Genomic DNA, 25,290 nt, shown 5'->3' with positions numbered 1-25,290 from the left:
CCTCTCCCAGGTGCAGCCAGAATGTCCCTGGGGCCCCATGAAGGGGTGTCCCTGCACATTGCCCTCCCCCAGCACTGACTTCCCAGCTCCCACTGGCCACGGTTCCTGGACAATGGGGGCTGCGAGGGCGGCGCATTCAGGCTGCTTGTGTGTGCGGAGCCCCCTGGAGCTGCCGCCCGAGGGGTGCGCCCATTGCTGCGGGACAGCACAGCCCACGGTACGGGCCGACTCCCTGACCCCCGACGGCTCCCGAGTCCCCCAGAGGCCGACCCCTGTCCCAGCCAAGGCCCCTCGCTTTCTTCTCAGTTCCATCCTGTGGCTTACGCCGGGGGGAGGGGGGCTTAAGCAGGAACGTCTCTTTTCTTGGCTGAGTCCAGCGGGGGGACAGAATGAAACTCGACCCTGCCTCTACCCCACCCCCGGCGCCCTGCGCTATGGTGCTACAAGGGCACAGCTGCAGCGGCTGTAGTGTAGACAGGCCCTCGGCTCCAGGCACAGGCGCCCGCTGGGCAACAACGGCGCTGAGCTTACCCCGCTCCCCCGCGAGGGGGCGCCTCTTCGAACGAGGCACGTGAGCACGAACGCAAAGACTGGTAGGACGCTCTAGCCTCCCTTTGCGCTGATCTCTATGGAAGCCACGCCCTCCCCTCGCCCCCGGAGGACGCGACCTTCTGGCCACTCACTCTATGGCAGCGCGGGGAAGCGGGAGTGTAAAAAAATCACCGGTGGGACAATCTACCTCACCTTTAGGCGCCCTCTATGGTGCGACGCCCCGACCCCTGGTGAGCCCCGGAAGCAATGCCGCGAACCGGAAGTGTGTGTGAGCGGGGGTGCGCCGGGAGGCATGATGGCGGAGCCGGATGGCTGGCCGGAGCTGGAGGCCGCGGAGCGGGAGCGGCGCCGGGCGCTGGTTCTCTCTGGCGCGGCGGTGGAGGCCCGCATCCGGAAGGGGGGCGGCCGGTTGCCCCCGCGGCTCCTGGCTCTGCCGCTGCTGCAGGCGCTGGAGCTGAGCGGCTGCGGGGCGCTGCGGGAGGTGGGCCCGGAGCTGGCGGCGGCGCTGCCGGCCTTGCAGACCCTGGTGTTGAGCGGGAACGGGCTGGGCCCCGCGGGGCTGGGCGCTTCGGGGGGGCCGGGGCTCGGGGGTCCCCTGCCGGCCCTACGGGTGTTGGACCTGTCCGGGAATGGGCTAGAGACGCTGCCCGCGGCGCTGGGGGGAGCCTCGGACCCGGCTGGGCCCTGCGCTCCCGGGGGGACCCCGGCCTTCCCCCAGCTGCGGAGCTTGAACCTCACCGGCAACCGGCTCTGGGAGCTGGGCCCGGGCCTGGCGCGATCCGCCCCCCAGCTCCAGACCCTGTTGCTCTCCGGCAACCGCCTGACCGCCCTGCCTGGCGGCCTCCTGCCCCCGGGCGCCTCTGGCCTCTTCCCACTGCTCAGCCAGCTGGAGGCAGCGGACAACGGGCTGCAGGAACTCGGCTCTTCCATCTCCAGCCTGCCGGCGCTCAAGGTCAGGCAGTGAGCTTGGGAAGCAGGGGCTGGGCAAAGAGACTGGGAAACCCTGGGAGAGGTGAGGTTTGTGGTTGGTGGGGAAGGGGTTGTGGAGCTAGGGCCCCTCTCAACCAGGAGAGTGGCTATGGTTTCCGGGAGGTTGTCATGGAGTAAATGCTGGATTTCAGTGGGGAGGGAGGCTTGTGGTTTTGCCAAACCCACTGTGCAAATAGCATGTGTTACATAGTTTAAAAATTAATGTGGTTTTAATACACACATATTTGGGGCATGGGGGTTCTTGTGTGCATGTTCTAGTTTCTGAGCCTTTAGATTCAGATTGTCAAGCTTTTCTCCACAACAGTGTGGTCTAGAAACCTTTTTGATGGAAGATGAGTCTCACTAATTGATTATGGATACCAGGGCTTTAAGAAGGTTAGAAATGTTGCATGACTAATTAGCGTTGTCAGCATTGGTAGTGACTGAACCTTCATGAGAAAAAGTTGGTGGTTTGCTTCTGCTAAATTGCAAATGCTAAAAGTGGTGGGTGTTGTATGGGCGAAATGAGTGCTCGTGAGTGGAACTTAGAGAACTCACGAGCTAGGTAACAGTGCATTGATAGAATGAAGTACCTTGGTTAGTGTTAGCTAAAAAATGATCTCTTGTTTTGGGGAAGAAAAAGTAACTAATCTAAATGCAAATATTTTCATCGTTGTCTAAGGAGTAGCTCAATGTAGACATTTTTATACCAAGTATACCTTTTCCTATGGTTCCCAGCTGCCTTCTGAGCAAATGGCATGCCAAGGCTGAGCTAGGCCTAAGCCTTTTAGAAGCACCCAGTGTAATTGTGTAAATGTTTTTCCTCCCTTAGATCCTGGATGTTTCCAATAATGAGTTATCAGAAATTCCTGTTGAGCTTGCTGACTGCCCTAAACTGAAGGAGATCAACTTCAGAGGGAACAAGTTGAAAGACAAGCGGCTGGAGAAAATGGTCAATAACTGCCAGACAAAATCCATCCTGGAGTACTTGCGGGTTGGAGGCCGAGGAGGCGGCAAAGGAAAAGGGAAAGCAGATAACTCTGATAAGGAGGAGAGTAGGAGGAAAAAAAGGGATAAACGCCAGAAAAAGGATAGTGGAGATGAGGAACAGGACAAGCTGGAGGAGGTGAATAAAATTATGATCAAGATTCTGCACATTGCTGAAAATCCAGCTCCATTGGTGGTTAAAGTTAGTCCAAATATCAAAGAAGTTCGGCCATACATTGTTTGTTGTGTGGTGAAGGGAATGAATTTGAAGCCAGGAAATGCCCTGAAGAGATTTCTTTCTGCACAGGTAATTATTGAAGGTTTAAGTTAGAACTTTTCTGAATGCATTTTCAATAGGATTGTTTTGCTCCTGTTCCAAATGAATGGAAGTCTGTTCCTGAGTATAGACTCAATTAAAGAGAAAATCAGGTAACTAAAGAAGCTCTTGCACACAAGCCTATACTTCAAGGGCAGCTTCTCTGTAAATATATAACTTTAGTTTTTAGGGAAAGATTGCTTTTTCCCAAGCAAGGAAGTAACTTACCAGGTGTTACAAATAACTCTTACATTTTTGTGCGCTTCAACAGTAAAAACAACTTTCATCTATTCTTATGTTCAGTTTGCTTTTTTAGATTCAGCCCCCAATTTCTGCTGAACTGAAATTTGCAATAGATGATTAAAAGCTTTCTTTATGAAAAATGCATTAGGAGTTTAGATACTTTTGTTGGGGAAACCACATAAGTGCACAGATTTCTGATTCCAGTTTAAAAGATCCTTGCAGATTTTTCCATATACATTTTGTACTGGGAAGGAAGGATAAACATGAATCCATGTTAAAATCTGAGATTGCAAAGATTGTTTTGATCAGAGATGGTCAGAACTCAGTGGTTCAGGAGCCAAATCAATGATTACCAATATCCTAAAGAGCCAGAGTAATGTGAATTCATTTTTATTCACTATAATACCTACATTCATATTTAAAGAGTATGACAGTAAATATTTAGTTTGTCTTGCAATGAAAATGTCTATAAAATATATTGAGTTTGACATGGGTCTTCTCATGCTGGCTGATCTACCAGCCTGTACTCTGTAACTTCTAAACTGAATCCCAAGGAAGTAATTTCCTGTTCTTTTATCGATCCTTTATTAAGTTGCTCTGTAACACCTAGCAAGCGAGTGTGTGTTATCACTTTATTTGTATACTTTATCTTTTGTTAATAAATCACCTTTTTTAAAGCAGTGATTTCATTCCTGTGTCCTAAAGGAGGATATGTGTATGTGCGTGCATTAAGACTGAAAGGTCATCTGTCAGATTGCATCCTAATTTTTTCCTCTTTGTTTTCAAACTCTCTCCTAAACGAGGAATAAGAGCTTGGGGTTACTCCACATAAGAACTCCCAAGTGTGCCTTCATGGGTTTTAAAAAGGGGGTTTCTCACTTGGGTGTGGCAGGTACCTCCCAGGGTCAGGGAATCTGTGACCTTGGGAAGCTCTTCAGCAGAAGCCTATAGAGGTGAGGAATTTTAAGGTCTCTTGTGGGTTCCACTTTCTGCACTCAGAGTGACAGAGTAGGGGTCAGCTTGGACAAGCCCCATAGCATGAGCCTAAGTCATTGACCTGGGCTGAGACTTGCTGCTGCAAGGCTTCTTGCAGTATAGATGTATTCTTAATTTTTACAGTTGCTGGAAATGAAGCAGGGATTGGGGTCAGGGCAGCACTGACAGCAGGAATACAGGGGACTTCCTGCATAGCAAAAGGGACCGAAGGTGCAAGATGCAAGGAAGGCTGTGGTCCTGGCCCCAGCATGCTGCTGAACAGTTCCTGCACAGGGATGCTTTTTGGTGGGGCTGTGACAGTAGAGCTGCAGAGGGCTCCCTGGGGTGGTGACATTGGATTTCTGCAGGCACATGAGGCACGTAAAACTGTTATCTTGATATAGCAAAGTAATGACCCCAAGCTGGTGAGAGCAGGGCCTGACAGCGGGCTGCAGAGGGCTCCCTGCACTATCACAGAGCTGGTGATGCTTTGTCCTTGTTGGCACAAGGCAGGGAGGCTGCACTCCCGCCAATTTACTAATCCATGTATTTTCCTCGTCTGTTTCAGTGCATCAATTGAAATTGTTTACCAGCATCTGTCCTTGTAAATCAAATGTTGCCAAGCATGGTTATAATCAAAGAATGAGTATTCTTCCCAGTGCTATGTGAACAGTGGTGAAATACTTTCTTCAGCCAGAGAACTGTTGCTTTCAACCCCATCCAAAAGAGGAAAAACAAAGTCTTGTCAAATGAGAGAGGACAAAATTGATTGAAAGGAAAAACGTTTTGATACTGAGGGATGAGTTTAATAAGGCAGCTTAGAGTAAGGTTGAGGCTGGTAGTGGTACAGGAATGCTGAAGGATCCTGGCTATTAACCATATTTCTGTGTCCTGCAAATTTTGCTAGATCAAACTTCATGAAGATATATGTGAGAAACGAACAGCAGCAACCATTGCCACACATGACTTGCAGCTGATAAAAGGGCCCCTGCTGTATGATGCTCAGTCACCCAGTGAATTAAAGGTAGGATAACCACCTTTTTTCCCTATGGCTTTATCAAATTGTGGAGCGTACAGAAAAGGGAATAAGCTATTTTGTACCCTGCAGAGATGAGAAAATTTAACTGGAGCCAGTAGGTTAAGTTTGGAAAACATGCCCGCTTTGTAACAGTTCCTCTCTAAGTTAGGCTCAGAACTCCTCACTGATCTAATGTCCTTCAGAAAGTGCATGTTTATAAAATTACCTGATTTGCCAGTTGGAAAACCTCTAGCACTAGTTGAATGCCTTCAAAATTGAAACAGAAAAAGCAGTCCAAAATCATTTTCTCCATAATGAGTATTTTGATCTTGCATGCTGTGCACCTTTCGCTTAGGATGACAGAGGTCTTAGTGTTTCCCTTCTAACAGTTTCACTGCTAGTCCTCCTAGCTGTGTGAGCCAACAGCAACAGCCAAGATAATGTTCAGTGGGACATCACAAAATATTAGGATATACCTGGAATGTTGTGCCATGTAGCAGGTGTTCATTTACATCAATATACCTGGCATGACTGGCAGCAGTCTGAGGTAATCAGCTGAACCAAATTCAGGATCTCTTCACCAATTCTTTCCTCTCTGACAATTCTTACTTTTTACTGATTTATTTTTGGTGTGTTTTCCGTATTGCTTCTCCCTCTGCCTCTGATTTGCTGCAGTCTGTCTGTAGCACCACTGAGAGGGCAAACTGCAGAGCAGGTTAAATAGTGAGGGACCATGGTCACTTCTTGAACATGTAGTGACAACCATCCTTCATTAAAACATTGGACAACTAGAAAAGATTTAGCAGCACTGATCAGGGTCGAGGTAATTTTCTAAACTTTACAAAATAAAGAGCTGTAGAGCTTTATTGTAAAGTATAAGCTGAGATAGACACACATCTTGAATGCCTCCTGTTCATTCAACTCTCAGATAAACATTCTGAAAGCTCAAGAACGTGTCGTAGTTAATAGGAATGTCTGTTTGGTGTGGTAACACAACACAAGAGTTCTGACATCGAGTGTAAACATGTCTGAGTATGAGGGATGTTTTAAAGGAGAACGAAATGTCACAACTGTTTCATAAAATCCCTTGTGTATGTTCCAAATAGTGGTTGAAAGAGCAAAAATAGTTATGAGAAACTTTCGGCTGAATATGAAATTATAATCACCCAGTGTTTCTCCTCCCCCCCCAGCCCCTTAGCTCTGATGAACTAGCTCAGGTGGCCCAGATGTCAGTGAGTTACTCTTTGCCTTTATGTATTTGCTTGCTCTCTGAAACAGATAACACCATTGGGTAGGAAGGAGATCAAAGCAAAGGATCTTGTCCGTCAGTTGCAGTTAGAGGCTGAGGAACAAAGAAAACAGAAGAAGCGTCAGAATGTCTCTGGACTGCACAGGTCAGTTTATTAATGCATATCTTTTTTTCCCCAAATTAATCAAACACATTTTAGCCAACGTACAATCACATGATTCTCGGTCTTCACTGAGACATCTGAAGGAATGCCTGACATAGAGAATGCTAGTGGAAAAGGGGTAGGCTTAGAAGTTGAAATAAGAAAAGAACAAATTAAAATTTACTTAGAAAAATTAGATGTCTGCAAATCACCAGGGCCTGATGAAATGCATCCTAGAATCCTCAAGGAGCTGATAGAAGAGGTATCTGAGCCTTTAGCAATCATTTTTGGAAAATCGTGGGAGACGGGAGAGATTCCAGAAGACTGGAAAAGGGCAAATATAGTACCCATTTATAAAAAGGGGAACAAGAATAACCCGGGAAACTACAGACCAGTCAGCTTAACTTCTGTGCCAGGAAAGGTAATGGAGCAGGTAATTAAAGAAATCATCTGCAAGCATTTGGAAGGTGGTAAGGTGCTAGGGAACAGCCAGCATGGCTTTGTTAAAAACAGATCATGTCAAACCAACCTAATAGCTTTCTTTGATAGAATAATGAGTCTTGTGGATAAGGGAGAAGCGGTGGATGTGGTACACCTAGACTTCAGTAAAGCATTTGACACGGTCTCACATAATATACTTATCAATAAACTATGCAAATACAACTTAGGTGGGGCTACTATAAGGTGGGTGAACAACTGGCTGGATAACCATACCCAGAGAGTAGTTATTAATGGTTTTCAATCCGGCTGGAAAAGTATAACTAGTGGGGTTCCGCAGGGGTATGTTTTGGGACCGGTTCTGTTCAATATCTTCATTAACGATTTAGATATTGGCATAGAAAGTACACTTATTAAGTTTGCAGATGATACCAAGCTGGGAGGGGTTGCAACTTCTTTGGAGGATAGGGTCATAATTCAAAAGGATCTGGATAAACTGGAGAAATGGGCTGAGGCAAACAGGATGAAGTTTAATAAGGACAAATGCAAAGTGCTCCACTTAGGAAGGAACAATCAGTGTCACACATGCAGAATGGGAAAGGACTGCCTAGGAATGAGTACAGCAGAAAGGGATCTGGGGGTTATAGTGGACCACAAGCTAAATATGAGTCAACAGTGTGATGCTGTTGCGAAAAAGGCAAACGTGATTCCAGGATGCATTAACAGGTGTGTTGTGAACAAGACACGAGAAGTCATTCTCCCACTCTACTCTGCGCTGGTTAGGCCTCAGCTGGAGTATTGTGTCCAGTTCTGGGCACCGCAGTTCAGGAAGGATGTGGAGAAATTGGAGAGGGTCCAGAGGAGAGCAACGAGAATGATCAAAGGTCTAGAGAACATGACCTATGAAGAAAGGCTGAAAGAATTGGGCTTGTTTAGTTTGGAAAATAGAAGATTGAGGGGGGACATGATAGCAGTTTTCAGGTATTTAAAAGGGTGTCATAAGGCAGAGGGAGGGAACTTGTTCTTCCTTGCCTCTGAGGATAGAACAAGAGGCAATGGACTGAAATTGCAGCAGGGGAGGTTCAGGTTGGACATTAGGAAAAAGTTCCTAACTGTCAGGGTGATCAAACACTGGAACGAATTGCCAAGGGAGGTGGTAGAATCTCCATCACTGGAGATATTTAAGAAGAGGTTAGATAGATGGCTTTCAGGGATGGTCTAGAAAGTGCTTGGTCCTGCCATGAGGGCAGGGGGCTGGACTCGATGGCCTCTCGAGGTCCCTTCCAGTCCTACTCTTCTATGATTCTATGAAAAGCAACAGTACTGTAACTGCAAAGAGCATCAGACATGCCCTTTGTGCTTGGCTGCATGAAAAACAACATCTAATGGTAACAGTGTACATGGGCAGTTAACATGAGCTCCTGAAAATTTAGAGGAGAGTGCCGTTTAAAAATAAGAGTAAAATATGGTTGTTGAATGACGTGGCATAATGCCTCCAGTTATGTCAAGAATTCATGTGGTAGTTGTCATTGTTCTAAAGTATAAATTGTGTTGAGAAAAAATGGATGTTCTGGCAGGAGTGAACAGAGGGAAACTGAGTATGAATGTAGGCAGAATACGTTTTTTAAAGTCTAAAATTCTGTCTGGGAACAACTTGTAAGAGGCTGAAATCTTTATGACTGTCCATCTAATTTGAAGGAAAAGTGACACATCGCCCTTCCCATCCCATTTGTATTGTGATCATCTCACATGTCCATCATCATGTGTTTTGGGGAAACTGACCAGGTAAACAAAGTGGGCACTGCGTAGCTGTGTGAGTGGTGGAGACGGGTTAAAAAAAAAAAAAAAAAAAACTTCAGTATGAGCTTGTAGCATTAATAAAACAAGCTTTGAAATGTTGTTTATACTTTGAGCGCTGGAGGGGTAGTAAAAAGTATTGAGAACATGTTTGCTCACTTTAAAGTACAGGTTGAACCTCTCTAGTCTGAAACCCTTGGGACCTGGTGCTTAACCAGAGAATTTGCTGAACTATGGAAATTCAATGATGTGTGGTAGCATTACCGATACTTCCACTGCTTACTGGGCTCTTAGAAGACATGAAGGGGTAAATTAGAGCTAAATAAGTGCACAGGATGCCGAGAGCCAGGACTGGTGGCTGTAAACAAACTTTATGGGACCGCAGGAATCTTGGCCACACCCATGATAAATCGACATCCAGATAACTAAAGTCATGCTAGATTATAGATACTAGTGGACCAGAGGGGATGCCAGTCTAGGGAGGTTCAACCTGTGTTTCATGATATTGCTTCATTACTCCCTTCCAGTGCGGGTCATGCAGTTGTTGTTAGGGTGCTGTAGTTAGGGGGTTTTTCTATGTATTGTATCAGAAAGGTGTTACCTTAATTGTCCCACTCTTGTCATATTGTTGATTGCTCTTTCTGTTATCTTGATTTTTGTCCCCCACCCCCGGATATAGGTATCTTCAGTTACTGGATGGGAAAGAGAACTACCCGTGTCTAGTAGATGCTGATGGTGGTGTGATTTCTTTCCCACCAATCACAAACAGTGAGAGAACAAAGGTACGAAAGTTTCAATCCACTTATCTTTGTCTCAGTAATGGTGGAAATGGGCTAGGCTTCAAACCTAAATCAGTTCAGTCCTCTCCTTTTCTGGAGATACACAGAAGTGCTATGGAATAAGTACTCCACATGTTCAGGTCTCCTTTGAATGAGTTTAGAATCTGATCTGCCGAGGGCTAATGGTCATGTGCTAAAAGCACTAGATTTTAAAAAATGAGTTCAAGTCAATCCATGCATGTTTAGTGCTAAATGCAAAGTTATGTCAAGCTTTTGAGCAGTGCTGCTCAGCTGCTTTGGGCTCAGGAGCCGTATGCGCAACTTGAAATCCTGGAACAACCCAGTAAATAGGTTAACTGTGGGGGAGGAGAACCTGGCTTACGAAGAAGTTCCTAATTTTTTACCTAGATTATATGATGCACATTAGTGTAATAAGTACCTGGTGGGCATCGTAACAAGGGTTCCTATCCCCTGAGGTTGGCTTCCCAAGCTGGATGTTGGAACCTTGGGGTTTCAGGGCTACTTACTCAAATTTGACCCAGCCAGAAATCCATCCCCATGACAGAGGAGTGACTAGGTCAAACATGGATGTAGCTACCTGCTCTGGCCCCATGCAGCACTTGATAACGCCTGGAATGGGGACCTGAGCCCAACCAGCCCTGCAGGATTGGAGCTACAAGAGTCACCACTGTAGGATGAGTATGGAGCAGGTTCTGCAGCCCCCCTTTCCTGCCCCACCCCAGGGCCCCCAATCTTCCTGGTGGCAGGAGCTGCCCACTTGACTGTTTGGCTACATCTATGTTGAGAACTGGAGATATGACTTCCCCTGACAGTGTACATATACTTGCACCAGCCGTCATTGAACTAGTGAGTATAGATAACAGTGTAGCCATCACACAACAGGCACAGCTAAGCCACACTGAGTACATACCTGCCCTGGAACCAGTGGGTCTGTTTTCAGCATGGCTGAGCTGCGCCACTGCTGTTACTACTGTGCTGTAGTGGGTGGACTGCAATTTATACAGCTAGCACAAGTGTGTGCTCAGAAACCAGGATCACACACCATTAGCTCATAGTGTGGACCTAGCCTTCAATGCAATCTGGCTGCTCAAGTCTGGGTGGCGACCCATGGGCTGAGAGATCATGTTCTGTAGTCATTCCGAAGGTACAATGTCTTGGCCTGAGGCAGCTGGTTACTGAGCTGCCCAGATAGGTGTAAACATATAGTTCTCCCTTCCCGAACGATGTGGGGTTCATGTGTGCACTTGGATGTTCATCAGCTCCCAGAGATATTCTTTGAAAAACCAATGCAGCCATGTGTTTTTGGAGCTATGCACTCTAGTTTCCATTTCATTGCATTACTGTGCAGCCTTCCCTGTTCTGAGTACGTCTGCAATGCTTTTCAGGTTAGAAAAACCACTTGTGATCTATTTCTGGAAGTCACCAGTAGTGCCAGCCTGCAGATATGCAAAGATGTCATGGATACCCTCATTCTAGTAAGTATGCCCGCAGGCTGACGCTCTCGTTCTTAGTGTGCCTCTGAATCGGAGACCAAGTTGGAACAAAGAGGTACATGCAGCTTCAAGGGAGAAATGATTTATAATTTTGTTTTTGCACGTTATTCTGAAAATTTATCATTGGTAACTTTCCTGCATGTTACAATGTCACTCCCTAAGCAGGAACCATCAGGTGCATGACTGCCCATTGGAAATGCATGCCTTGGTGTAGACTCCTGGTCCCCAAGACTGGGAGGAACAATTGCGATCATCTAATCAGGACTCCTATATAATGCACCACAGAACGTCCCCCAAAATAATCTGTAGGCAGAACTTTTTTTAGAAAAACATCCAAACTTGACTTTCGAAGTGTCATCTATCTCAAGCCTTGGTAAGCTGTTCCAGGAGTTAAGGCCTTTCACTATTAAACATTTACACCTTATTTCTAGTCTGAATTGCTGTAGCTTCAACTCTGGCCATTTGGATTGTAGTAAACCTTTTCTGCTTGGTTGACATTCATGCTGTATGTTGAAATTTTTGCTTCCTTTTGTTTCCTATTCAGAAAATGGCAGAACTCAACAAATACACTTCAGAGAATAAGGAAGAAGAATCAGTCTCAGATACTGAATCTGATATAACTTCCGACCCCAGGAATTCCAGCCCCAGCCAAAATGCAGAGCAAGAGCATTCTTCATTAACGGTGGAACAAGTTCGGGTGGTGGACATGGATGGGAACTTAAAAGTACTTTATCCCTCTAAAACTGACCTGACTCTGGTCTCATCTATTTTAACCATAATACGTTAACATCTATCAAGGTTCTTGTCAAATGCATTGATTGTGAATTTATTTTTGCATATTTTACAAATACAGTTTGTATATGGTAAAAATTAAATTATTTAGACCTCTCTGTCTTTAAGAAAATGTAAAATGTTCTCCTGGATGCTTAACTCTGATAGATTTGACCCCACTATGGCAAAGAATGCTACATTCTTTCCAGTCATAGTAATGAAGTCCCAATGTTATAATTGGCTGATTATACGAATCAGTCTTTAAATGCTAAGCTTGGGCTCTAAGTATTTCACATACTTTTGCCCTGGTTCATCTAGTTCTAACATAGAACTGTGACCTTGGAAGTCGAAATAACACTGACCAGTTCTGAGAAGCTTTGGAGCAAACTAACCAATTTCTGAAATTAATTTTTTTTTTTTTGGGAGTGGTGGGGAGGCACTTTTTGTTCGTGAATTAATGTGGAAACCTATTTTGTGACTTGTGTGAATGAATATGATGGAAACTGACCAAGTCTGTATCTCATCTACCACTACTAAAGACTTGATGCAAACACCATTTATCAGCTGCCCAATATGCTAATGCTGCTGAGAATCATTTGTCTTGTGTTTTTGATGCATCTTTAATTTGTAATGTTTTGTATGGGACTAAATCTGAATCACAGCATACCCTCTAACCACTTTTTTTTAAAAACTCTTCAGTCTAATGGCTGGCAAATGTCTGTGTGTTAAATTTCAGCAAGAAGCTTTTCGTGTGGTTGTTACTCCACCTGGTTTCTGTAGATGTGATGCTGCTTCTCTTGCTCACCAGGACACCAGCTTCAGGGGCCCTGGACTGTCATGCTGCATTTTGACGCTGTAATCCATTTGTATGGATGTACCAGCCACTCATGAACCATTGGGAACCATTACGTTATCTCCCTGTTGCTATTGTGCAGAATTTATACTATGCTCCTGCGTTTGAGGTTTCTTGTTTTCCTTGGTGTTTCCCTGGCACTGTGCATGTCTCCCTTAGACCTTCCACACAGAGAGTACTGCTGCCCAAGAGTGACTTACTATCTGGCATGTCTCTGAGGCGGTCCATGGGATGCACTGGGTAAAATAACAAAAAGCCTCTTTAAAAAAACTGGGTAAATGTAATGGAAAAACTAACCAGATCCTTCACTGCTGCTCCAAACCCCTTTCACTCCTAAACTAAAGCAGCAGTGACAGAGCTGTTGAAGCTTGACTACACTTTCCTCTCTCCCTTGCTGGGGCTCTGGGCCAGGCTGAGCTCTCAGTGCCTGCAGGGGGAGAGGTTGCAGACCCTGCAGGGCAAACCGCTTAATGGGCAATGAAAGAGGTGCCAGGCCTCAGCCAAAGTTTTTTACCCTCATAACTGACTGGGAAATACAAACTGTGGGGTCAGGTTGTTGCTTGGAAAGTAACCTTGGGCACTTGTAAAGCCAGCCACGATTCTTGCTGTTTGCTGTGTGTGCTGTGAGGGCCGCCCCTTCTAGTCTCACACAGCCTAGGCTAACTGCAGCTGAGTGCAGGGCTTGTTGGTGGGGAATCAAGGGCGTGGCAGATCCTGCAGGACCTCCGGGTTTCACTCTGAAAAGTGAGCTCATGCTGGCAGAAGGGAAGTCTGCATTAGTTTGTGGTTCTTGAGGGTCCTGGAGCCGTGCTGCACTATTGTGGTGGGAGGGGGAAGTGTACTTTTTTGTACTGCCGTTGAACATGGGAGGGTTTGTCTTTTGTTCGCTGGCTTTCAGCACCCACACTGTAAAACATGTTCTAGTGCCACTGGCTGAGGAAGGGTCTGGCCCACTCTCCCCTCGCAGTTGGTAGTAGCTGTGCCTGAGGAGCAGATGCTGAGTGACAGCGTAGGTGTACTGGCTGCAGGTGGGACCAGGGGCAGAGGAGGAAGGTCTCTGCTGCATGATAGGTACTCCCAGGGCCAGCTGGTGCTGCTACCCTATGTCTTCTCCCCTGCAGGGCTTGGCAGAAAGTGGAGGCAGCTAGCTGGGGGAGGCACCCACAGCATACAGGGACTGAGCCAGTGGGGCCCAACCAGCAGGAAGAGCATGGCCTCTACATGCACCTGCTGGTTAGGGAAGGAGTTACGCAGTGGGGAGCCAGGCTGGGTGGAGCCAGCGCTGCCCAGACCCTAGTTGACCCCTGACAGCAAGTCAGGCTGCTGCAGGTCAGTCAGAGCCACTTTGCCTAGGGCAGACCCATGCTGCAGCAGGACACCTCCAGCCCAATCACATAATTAGGAGACAGTCTGGACACAGACAGGGGCTGTGCATGGAGCTGGTGACCTCTCCGCTGCCCCCATCTGGGTCTCCCATGGGGGAGCTGTGTGGGGACTTAGCTTTTGTTCCTACTGCCAAAATACTCCCCCCCACCCAGCCCTGGAGCTACTCACTGGCCCCATCTGCTGAATGGTGAGAGGGATCAGCTTGAGGCTTTGCACTGGTGAATTTTCCACTCCAAGCTGCTAGCAACACGGAGAGGCTGGTGAAATAAATTACCCAATCAGGGACCAGATTCAACACAATGTGACTAATGTAACCACCCCAACCCAGTGAAAGTTTGCAAACAGCAACCTGCACCTGTACAAGACCCAGTTCACAAGTAACTGCGAGTACCCACTGTTGCAAATTTCTTTGCAGTCAGTTCACCAAGAGGAGCTGAGGGAGGTAGGCTCTGTAGAATCCCCCCAGTGCTAACTAGAGTATTTGGGAGGGATGAAAAATGGTGGCCTCCGTCTTTCTGTGGTGTAAATCAGCATCACTCTGGTCAGGTCAGTAACACTGTTCTGAGCTGGTCCAATGTGTACACACACACAGTATTGCAGTGGGCTCCAGAAATGGGACATGCTTGCCTTGTGATTGCTGCGCTAGAAATGTGCATCTGGGTGGAAATGTCTTGCTGTAAATGGCCATCAACGTTGCCAATCTTTCAGCAGGACCATGTGGTGTTAGCAAACATTGGCATGTCACTAGTGTTAATTAATGGCATGCAAGGGGTTTGTTTGTTTGTCTTTTGAAATAGATATTTGAAATGTAGGAGGCTTTTCTTTCCCTAACATCAGGTTTCTGGATCAAGAAAATGGGTTGATGACTGTCCTTTTAAAACAAACCAGAACTCCAGGCCTTAGCATTCAGGGGCTATAGTGATATCACAGTTCAGCTTGGCCAAATTGCTGTCTCATTATACTTTTAAGCAATAAAGCTCCTGAGCAACACATTTGTCCCTTGGGACTGTGCTGCTTTAGTAGGTGGGGAAAAGACTAAATACACAATACGCTGGTTCTCAAGATAAAGCAGCAAATGCTGCACCAGAGAGCAAGAACTGAGGTTGCATCAGAACCTTGACCTGTGCTATTCCCTCCTGTGCAAAACTGCTTCAGCCCATAGCAGTGTTCCTGAAACTGGCAGCCATGAGGTCAGTACATACTCTGATAACTGTATTTCACAATTGCTTCCACCCATCGTTGCTGTCAGGCATAAGATACAGGAGGGATCAGCCCACAAATAGCTTAGCTAGATAAAGGAGTGCAATCACTGTGTGTTTATGTAGGCACGGGATCAGAAACTGGCTCAGGGTGCCACACATCAGCTCTCCTAATGTCTACACTAGCCCCAAACTTCAAAATGGCCATGTAAATGGCCATTTTGAAGTGTACTAATGAAGTGCTGAAATACATATTCAGTGCCTCATTAGCATGCAGGCAGCCACGGCACTTCGAAATTGACACGCCTCGCCGCCGCGTGGCTCGTCCTGATGGGGCTCCTTTTTGAAAGGACCCTGCCGACTTCGAAGTCCCCTTATTCCTAAGAGCAGATGGCCCGTCGGGACGAGCCGTGCCAATTTCAAAGTGCCGTGGCCGCCCACATGCTAATGAGGTGCTGAATACGTATTTCAGCGCTTCATTAGTAAACTTCAAAATGGCCATTTACACGGCCATTTCAAAGTTTGGGGCTAGTGTAGACATAGCCCTAATAAGGAGCCCCAACACCAAAGGCTGGGTGCACTCACACCCTGTTTGGAAAAACAATTGCTCCTTCTAGGCTCAGAACTTTATTCTCCAGCATGCTTAATGCAGATCTCCAGGCCAGCAGCCACCCCAGGCCTGAGTGAGATCCTTTGGGTGGGGCTTAGCCCAGTTCTGGAAGGGATAGGGAGTCGCATCACAAAAGTACCATTACATCTAGCACCTGTGAGCGTTCCTGCTTGTGGCCTGTTGGGAGAGAGCACAGGCTTGGCATGGATTGTGGAGACTGAAATCCCGGCTCATGCCTAGAAGTAGCCCCTGCCTGATGAATGTCAGCTGCACAGGGTGGGGGGAGTTGACACTGCTGCTAATGGGTATCAGCTGTGCAGGGGAGGTGGCAGTTAAGGCTGCTGCTGTTGGTGCGGAAAGGCCACCTGGCTCCTAGCCTTTCAGGCTAGCTCTTTGGATAGGTACTGACTGAGGCCAGGACAGGCTTGCTGTGTCAGACAGCATGTTTGGAAAGAGAACTTACAGTAGTACCACATTTCAAGGCAAGTGAGGAAACCAGCATTAACTCAGGCAAGTAACCACAATTGCTAGGGGAGAAATGTCAGGTCTTGTGGTTTGTTCTTTCTGCTGGCTGATAGGCATAATTGTATGCATGCCTCTGTCAGCCTCCCAGTCAGGTGACTGCCTGCTGATTAGGCTAGGAATTCATACTGCTCAGAGGATAGCTGGTAAACAGTTATTTTGGCAGCTAAAATCTCATGACCTGTTAAGCAATACCACAAGACAAGGCAACGTGGCCAGGTGTGACTTACCCCCACCCCCAGGTGCTTATCTTCACTGCAGTGGGATGAGTCTGTCTGTGATCAGTAGCCTGATGAAGGCACTGCTTGGAGCCCCATGGCTGAAAAGGATGCTGTGAGCTTAATGTACCTATTAAACATCCCCCAGCCCACTAGCTCCTCAATAACTAAGATTACTGAGCCCTATATATGAGTGTCCCAGGGCTCTGTTACACCAGTCAGCCGATACAGACCAAAGTTCCAGGCAATACATGGAATTGGGGGTAGCATCAGCTGGGAGAGTTGAGCAATGTGTACAGTGAATAGCAAACCCAAAGTGGTCCCTTGTTACCCTGAACTCTCCAGAGTTCCTGCCCTGACTCTGTGCCCTGTTCTTTGTTGCCTGATACCCACAAGGCTGCTGACCAGCCCTTGGTGAATACAAATGCCCCATGCTGCTCTAGATAACAAAGAAATGCTGCCTGTTAGACATGGGAGCAGGCTTCTGTCGCTCTCTCTTGCGCACAGTTGCATCCTTGGCCTATCTAGTGTTCCTGCTAATTTTTCAATCCTTCTCCAGAATAAGTTTTGCTCTGTGCACTGAGGCATGTGTGGATGTGCACCACCCATAGAGACACCCACTGCCAGCTGTGGGCACTCTGTTAATCAGCTGGGTGGCTGCCCAAGCACTTAGCTTATAGGGAACACAGCTTGTGTTCTAAATCCCTGAGTCAATTGCATCAATCTGTCTCCTGTGCTTGGCTGTGTCTGGACAGGCTACACATGTGTGTGGCTACAGTCCCACCAGTGGCTGGGAAAGAATTTGTGTATGCTATTCGATCAGACCTACCAGCCAGGCCTGCCTGGAGGACAGGAACTGGGGTTGTGCTTGGCTGGGGTGAATTATCTTGTCAGGATTGTTTAGAAGAGGAGTGAGCTCAGTTTTCTGTTGTAAGTGGAATGGGGTGATGCTGGAATCTGGATGTCACCTGTACTTTTTTTTGGGGGGGGGGCCTTTACCTCCAATTAGTTGAACCCCAAATACACAGTCTACAGTCCCAGGGTAGCCCCCATTTCCCTGATATTTCCTATTCAACCTGCAGTTCCAGGAAGTCTGTCTGAGGCAAGAAGATACACATCAGTGGCTTCCCTGTACATGCTTTTCCATTGGGACACCTCTTCTAGCACTAATCAGAGATGGGGGCAGCCTGCTGGGTTTAAATCTACTTTTATTACTTACAGTAATTTGACCGTGGTGCAGACATACACAGCTCTAAACACCTGCATGGTTTGCAAAGCCTATCAAACCAGCAACGGGCAGGCCAGTGAGGTTAGGGTTAAACTCTAAGTTCCCATCCCACTAGGTTAGAATAAGGCTAGCTACACTGGAGCTGGCGTGCAGCTTTGCTGGAGGGTTGCAGAGGTGCCGTGAGCAAAAGCCTTTAATCCCCTGGCTGACGTGATTGATGAAGCAGAAGGAAGTTTCAAAGGTTGGAGCAGCAAGTCCTGGGAGTCCAGGCAGTGCCCTCTCAGCCGCCATGAGAATGAGGGAGAGGGGATGGAAATAAGGACTTGAGAGAGAGATCCCTAAAGCGAGGGGTCTGGAGCAGCTTCTGGCAAAGCCACAGGTCAGACAGAAGCCAGTGTGCATTGACCAGTGATAAACAAAGGGCTCCAGTAACTGCAAAGGAGTTCTGATTAAAGTCCCCCGCCCAGGCAGTCAGGCGCACAAACAGGGGCACCCAAGGCCTGGCTTGTTCCCGCAACTACTCATTACATGCTCCCAAAGAAAGATGTTTTTGGATGCAAAGAGGAGCCAATATAGGTGCCCTTAGGAAGCTTGTGGAAAACATTCCCAGGCAATACCAGTACCCAGCTCCACTGCTGACAGGCATGTCCTTAGGGCTAGGGCTGGAAATGGTGCAAGGAGCTGTTCTCATGGCAACAACCAGGCAGCCTGGCCAGGTTTGGGAGCCCTAGTGCATGCTGCTGATGCATGAGGCAAAGTCTGTCCATCTCTAGTTCCGCTTTGCTGTGGAGCCTTCTGCTGAGACTGTACCGTCAGTTCTTGCACAGGCAGCACGAAGGGCTGATTCCAGCACAGGGGCTGAGGGTCTCCCTAGCCCTGCAGCCCATGTTCCCTTTGAGTGGTCCTGTGACATGCCGAGGGCTCCTGCACCCTGTGTGCACGCCTGCTGACTCGCCTGGTTGGGGCTGAAGGGCAGGAGCTGGACAGGGAGTTCTGGGATTTCCTCGTGGGTGAAATACAGCCCAGGCTCCTGCACTGGAACGATGCTGCTCCTTCTACTTGCACTTGTGCACGTAGTAACCCGTCACATAGCCAATGATGAACACAGTCCAAAGGAGGATGTTTCCTCCGATCACTTTAACGGCGATGCCTGTTTTCCCAGTGCACATCTTAGTGTAGATTCTGGGGAGATAAACATGGAAGAAGGATGGAGGCCATCAGCTGGCAACCTGGCTGTGTTACCAGGCTCTGCAGCACTGGCTCAGTTTAGCTGGGAGAGCTGCTAGAGAACACCAGTGTGGCACAGGAAGTGGTGCTGGTGATTCAGTAGGTGGCCCCTGGTTACTAGAACGGGGCTGGGCCATCCTGTGTGTGAAATGTAAAACCAAGGGTGTGACACTTGTGGTCACTGGAATAGATGACCTGTGAGCCCTAACTCGGGGCCTGTTCCCCCTTGAGTATTATTCTCCATCCCCCTCAACCTGTCCTGAACTTTCAGTTCCACCCAACAGTCTTCACTGCCCTTCCTCAGTTGTGGTGCGGTGTGGCCATGTTTGGGCCAAAGGTGGCCGCATCTCAGGGCAAGTGAAGTTACCCTAGTTCATTGTGTAGCCCCTTAGGGTGAAGGGTGTTAGAGAAATCAATGTTATCCTTATTATTGCAGAGCCCACAGATGGGCAGAGAGACTATTTCAGCTCCCTGCCCATGAGTGGGGGAAAGAATTGTGACTGAGAACTTCACAGCGTCACTCTTTGCAATTTGCCTTAAAATAAAAGGGAATGACTGAGGATTGTGTACGGACAATGCAGCTTTAAAAATAGTAACAGGGCAGCCAACTGTATCTATAACTGCAGCTGGACTGTGAATAGACCCCAGTGTCTCTTCTTTAAAATGTCCATATTTGGTTCCTGCTCCCAAAGTCAATACTCAGGTTACAATCTCTTAAGACCAGAGCAGCAATACAGAGTTGGGCCCATTTGTGTGTCTGGTTCTAGAACCCTGCATGGTAGATGTAGGGTTACTCTGCTGACTGACCACTGGCAGCCAAACCATGTGGGTTTCACTAAGTTCGGCTCAGAAGGATAAAAGGTTGGCAAACTCTACAAGGCTCAGGAGTAGACAGGAAGTGCTATCCATCAGGTGGAACACCCTAAGGAGAGGAACAGGTCAAGGACAGCAATTCCGTGTGTGCGCGTGTGCACACCACAGGGTTCTCACCTACTGCATCCTGACACCTCGGCAGTGGGTACGTTCACACTGACTTCTTCATGACTACTGTCGTTCCACCTGCTGTACTGAACACCAGTGTCTTGAGGCTGCATCTTGTCAAGGAACAGATTGAAGGAAAAAAGACTGGGAAGAAGGCAAAGGCAGGTAAGAGTTAAACTGATGCTTGACGTGAGGGAAGAACTTAATGCAATTTCCTAACTTTTGTTTGTTCTCTTTTATTCACTATGCAAGTGACAATTACAGTCAATTATATGAAATCAGGCATGACCTGGTGTGGTTACGTTCTCTATTACTAGCCCCAGGTCAGTAGCTGTCAAACAATGAGACGTGGGCGTGAAGTAATGAGACAATGAAACCTATCTATTGCTACCAGGTATAAAACAGAGCCCCCGAAGAATCTGAGAGGACTGGATCAAGCCTAAAAAAAGCATCTGTGTGACTGTGGAAACTCCTCTAAAATTCTCTTTATAGACCCAAATGCATCAATCAAGTGGGCTGATGTTTATTTTTGGTATGTAAACACCTGCCCACTGGCAACTAGACAGACCATGCAACCAATTCACCTGGGACAATAAGCCTACAAGTGGGGGGGAAAGGCTTCACTGAGTCACCTGCTCTCATATACACAACTGACATGGGTGCAGGTTCTCTTTTCCAGCAAGTCGGAGAAGTGGGCAGGTAACTATTTGTCTTGCACTGAAGCACACTCCTGGAACAAGCTCGGTTTCATTCCTGCGAGAGAGAATTCATCGCTCCAGAGAGGACATATCAAGTGTTACGACAAGTAGAAATGGAAACTCTCTGAAGGGGGTGGGATGTTTGGCCTTTGGAGGAAAGAGAAATAAAGGAGAGCTGGTAACTCCCAGACCCTACCCTGCAGTTACATTTCTTGGGAAACTGAACATTGTGCAACAACAAGAGGTCCTGTGGCACCTTATAGACTAACAGATATTTTGGAGCATAAGCTTTCGTAAGCGAAGACCCACTGCGTCAGAGGCAACATTAACATTGTGGATGACATAACCACAGTCAACTTGACTCTTCATTATTCTGAGGCAAAAAAATGAAGTGCGATGCACTTTCCGGTGGATCCTTCAGATGAAGCTTTTAAAGCTTCAGCTCTGTCCCTAAACAAAACTATCCCTGGGAACTTCTTATCACCTATGAGCCTTACTCAAAAATTCCTCTCCCCATGGAGTTAAGACTGCCTGCTGTCCTCTCTCCACCACCCCTCCCCACCGCCTCCCCTTCAGTAAGGAGATGTAGGTATGCCCTATGGTTTTTTAAGTATATTGAGATTCTAATGGAAAAAGTCACCCTCCCAAAAATATAAAATCTTATTTTATGAAGCCTACCTACAACTCTCTTGCTCAGGCTCCGTTATTTAAAGTTACTCTTTACTCTAGGTCTTGCAATGCAGCTTGTGTATCTGTTTCTCATATCGTAAACTCTTCCAGACTGGGCACACCAGACAGTTGCATCTTGTACAGAACACACTGTCCGCACATAACAGATGCTGCTTTACTGCAAACAAGCTGTTGTAATTTTAAAATTGTCCTGTTGCTGCCACCTCCTTTATACCCCAGTCATCTGTCTCCTGAGCCGTGAATTGCAGAACCCCATGCTGTGGAGACACCCAGGCCTGGCAGAGGGGGCTAGAAGAAAGGGTAGTCCTATGGCAAGAAGCACAAGGATAACTAGAAGTGCCACTAATTGACATGTCTGGGCAGGAAAGGGGATGTGGAGAGAGATAAGGCAGTACCCGGAGAAACTGAGGAAGGACTGGGAGGGATTATGCTGCCCAGGGGACTTTACAGTTTGCCCTTTTTTCTGTGATTATTTCCCCTCAGCTCCTGGCACGTGTTTTGTAAATCGGGGACCTCACGTCCTTGGATTTGCTGACGTAACAATGTCCCTTAAGGACCAAGTTCTAAGCTTGCTAGCACCAGCAATGGCCCCGGGAGAGCGGTTGCTAAACACTGTGTGAGAGATTAGACCTAGCAGCTCCCAATCCACTCCACCTCCCCCACAAAGTTTTGGCTCTGCAATCTGCATGCCTCCTCGTGCATATCCCTGTAGCACATTGCAGGGCTGTGCTCTGGGGCTTGGCACGAGTCCGGCATATTGTGAAGGAGTTTTAAAAATGTTTCTCTGTATTGAAAAATGACCCTTCCCAACGAGCATGGTACCAGCTTGGACGGGGGCAAACGTGGCTCTAACCCAACCTGTTTTAGCGATGGGTGCTATGGACTGGGGACACTGGAAAGTAAGTTAGAGCAGCCTGGGGCTATTCTAACTTGTGCCCATCTCCAGAAGCCACAAAGGACTCTCATAGGCTATCAGTGGGATACAACAGTGTCCTGGCCAAGGCTCCTCTTCACTAGGCTGCACATCCTGTGCTGGGGAAGGGGGCATTGTGCAGGGTAGGAGGCCCCTGGATCACAGGAGGATTCCTCCATGTCACGAGACTCACTGTAGCTTGACCTGGCTGGGTTCTATGACTGCTTTGTGTTGGTGGACCAGCTGCAGCCCAGCTGGGAATCTGGCCCCCATCTTTCTTCCAATATTAGAAGCCAGATTGTCCATGGGATCTAGGCCCCCACCTCTCCCCTTCCCCACTGCACCCCCTGGCACGGCTCCCCCCATCCTACCCTAGCTCTTGTCATATGGGGGTGCCTCTGACCTCCACCTTCCCCTCCCTGATGCACCCCTGTAGTCCAGCTGCCCACATCCTACTCCAGCTCCCCAAGCTCTCTTCCCCCTATGCTGCTGCACCCCTGGGGCCTGGCTGTCCACATCCTACCAGCCTTTGGCTCATGGGGTCAGCCCCTGATACCCATCTCCCCATCCCTGCACCCTCCTTCAGATGCACTCCCAGCCTGGAGAAGCTTATGATTATGAGAACCACAGACACAAGCTGAATGGCAAGACCTTGAGTAAGGAGTAACTTCAGATAACTCCATCTTGGTGAGAATTTCAGTCAGGCTTCATAAATCACAAGAGGAGCCCGCAGAACGGTGGCTCTTGCATTTTGGGGTGTTGAGCAGCTGCTCCTTTCAGGCTCCTCTCCAGATTCAAATAGTTGATGTGTTCAAATAGCACATTGCCCGGCTGGCTATTGTAAACACTTGACTTCTGGCTGAGAAATTGGTCAAATGGAGCCCATTCTAGGTGTGTCTTTCCTCCCTTCCCCCAAACCAGCCAGTTACCTCAGGAATGGGCTTAGATTTTCTATGCCTCCGCCCCTCCTAACAGCTACGCAGCACAGCAAGGCCACTCTGCAAACAGGCTGGAGAAGTGGAAAAAAGTCAGAAGAGTGAGTTTGCCAAAGACTGTGCTTGCAGCTGCAGCTGCAGCGTGCTCTCACCTGAGGATCAAAGTCCTCTGCCTGCGCCCCGAGCTGTTCCTTGGAGCAAACTCCGCCTTTAGCGCCTTCCTGCCTCTGCCGACGGCGAGCTTTTGAGCCCCCCTGTGCGTGTTGCTGCGATAAACCAAGATTCGAGGAGTGGCAGGGAAGGAGGCGGGAGCCATCGGTTTAGAGCCTTTCAGCAGTTTTCACCACTGCCAATCACCACGGGCTGACTGCACCTTCTGACGTCACCAGCAAAATAGCCAGGACAACACTTCTACAGCTCCCACGTACAAATTCTTTAAACCCCTCAATCTGAAGGCACGTGAAAGATGAAGAGGTATCCGGTACCACCAGAAACACTGACCTTCGCCAGCCCAGCCCATCCATTGTCGCAGGCTGCTGCCAGCGTTACAGCACTGGGCACGGCGGGGCACAGGGGTCGGGAGGGAACCTCTTTTCTGTAATCCCTGAAATCCTGTCCACATCTGACACACACAGCCCGTGCTGCTTCTGGGCTAGATCCAGAGCTTCTCCGTCTGTCCTCCATTGCCATGAATGGTGTTGCTCCAGATTTACAGTGGTGTTGTCAGATGAGAATAGGTACTGGGCACCAGAGAACTAGTCAGTGCTGCAGTCTAAAGCAAAATCCTTCACATCTACTCCTCTGTTTAAGGGCACAGTAAGGGGACTGGACAGCTGGGGGTCAGGGGAAGGTTGCTGACAGGACACAGAACCTTCCACTTGGCCGGCTTGTTTGCTGCAGTGCAGTTCTGGTCTGTTGATGCCAGCTGGAGGCTGTCTGGTGCCCTCTGACATGGGTTCAGTATTGTGTGGGTGCCATTGTCAGCATCCCAAAATCACCTGTGGAACTGGCAGCTCGGTCACCTCTCTCAGCGGAGTGGGCACCGCTTGATGGGGCCTACGGAATTAACTCCTGTCTTACCCCCAAGAGATGGTCCACTCCAGGCTGCAGTGGAGGCCCAATGTCTGGATTCTGCAAAGCTTTCCCATGTAGGACCCTCAAGCCGGTATCTTTCATCAGTCGTCAGTTCACAGGGGAAAGAAGGAAGTGGATTGTATGTTTAATTGTATTAGAAATATTAAAACTGAAGACAAAAGCAATGACACATCCCCCACAGACCCTCTGCAAGGGCGTTTTCAAAGAGGCATTCAGCTGTGTGAGGATATCCCCTAGAGAAATGCAAAGATCAGACTGAAGAGGGCAGTGGGGACTTTAGCCATGGAAGTTCACCCTTGCACTTAGCTGAAGTGGAAAATGTACTTTGGATGGCTGAATTGTGCTGTAGACGTCTGGATGCAAGAGTTACAAAACTCAAGGCAAAGGGCTGGGCCTGACCACAGAGATAAGTCTCATTCCCAAAAAAACATGAGGCAACCAGCTGAGCTGCAAACCTGTCATTTGGTGCTGTAGCTGAGAAGAGGGCTGAGGATATTAACCTAAAGGCTTTGGGTCTGAATCTCTTGTTGCCTTGGGCCCATTTGCCAAGTAGAGGTGAAATGGTAAAAGTGAGGGGAGAATCCTGATTTGGCAGCATTTCATCCCTTTACACCAAAGTAGATGAGGTCACAAGGTCCAGGGCCTAGAGAACTGGACCTTTATTTACTGTGACACAATTCAGCCAGAAATCTCAGACTGGCAAGGAGGAATAATTTTGGAATAACTTTGTCCAGTGGGAAATTTGTAAGTGTGGCTTTTCATTAAGAGTAAAATCCCAATGTGCAATTTCAATATGTAACTGGCTTTGGAGCTACCTGTTGACAGCGGGGAATTTGGCGTGAGGCACATGGGGAAGTCTGTGGGAAGTAGATATTTGACCTGTTCTGTTAGTTAGAAGCAATAACTGCATGTCAGGGTAGTGATCAGCACGTTGAAAGTGGAACTGATTTAAAAGCTTGGTCAGGTTTCTAGCTTGTGGCTAGTA

General features: G+C 47.8%; 2 protein-coding genes across 2 annotated transcripts; one reads left to right on the top strand and one right to left on the bottom strand.

The window, feature by feature from the left end:
- The first annotated feature begins 831 nt into the window (after window positions 1-831).
- LRRC47 (leucine rich repeat containing 47) lies at window positions 832-12,414 on the top strand. Its single transcript, XM_075018201.1, has 7 exons — window positions 832-1,504; window positions 2,354-2,815; window positions 4,950-5,066; window positions 6,339-6,454; window positions 9,366-9,468; window positions 10,872-10,961; window positions 11,524-12,414. Exons 1-7 carry the CDS (start codon window positions 845-847, stop codon window positions 11,764-11,766), a joined length of 1,791 nt encoding a protein of 596 aa, XP_074874302.1. The 5' UTR covers window positions 832-844; the 3' UTR covers window positions 11,767-12,414.
- A 5,320-nt stretch (window positions 12,415-17,734) lies between these two features.
- Window positions 17,735-23,475, bottom strand: SMIM1 (small integral membrane protein 1 (Vel blood group)). Its single transcript, XM_074975736.1, has 3 exons — window positions 23,363-23,475; window positions 19,984-20,118; window positions 17,735-18,948 (listed from the first exon to the last, which is right to left on the bottom strand). Exons 2-3 carry the CDS (start codon window positions 20,085-20,087, stop codon window positions 18,822-18,824), a joined length of 231 nt encoding a protein of 76 aa, XP_074831837.1. The 5' UTR covers window positions 20,088-20,118; window positions 23,363-23,475; the 3' UTR covers window positions 17,735-18,821.
- Window positions 23,476-25,290: the final 1,815 nt, after the last annotated feature.

This window comes from Carettochelys insculpta, chromosome 23 (assembly GCF_033958435.1).
Source record: "Carettochelys insculpta isolate YL-2023 chromosome 23, ASM3395843v1, whole genome shotgun sequence".
Lineage (NCBI taxonomy): Eukaryota > Metazoa > Chordata > Testudines > Carettochelyidae > Carettochelys > Carettochelys insculpta.
This window is presented reverse-complemented; position numbering and strand designations above follow the sequence as displayed.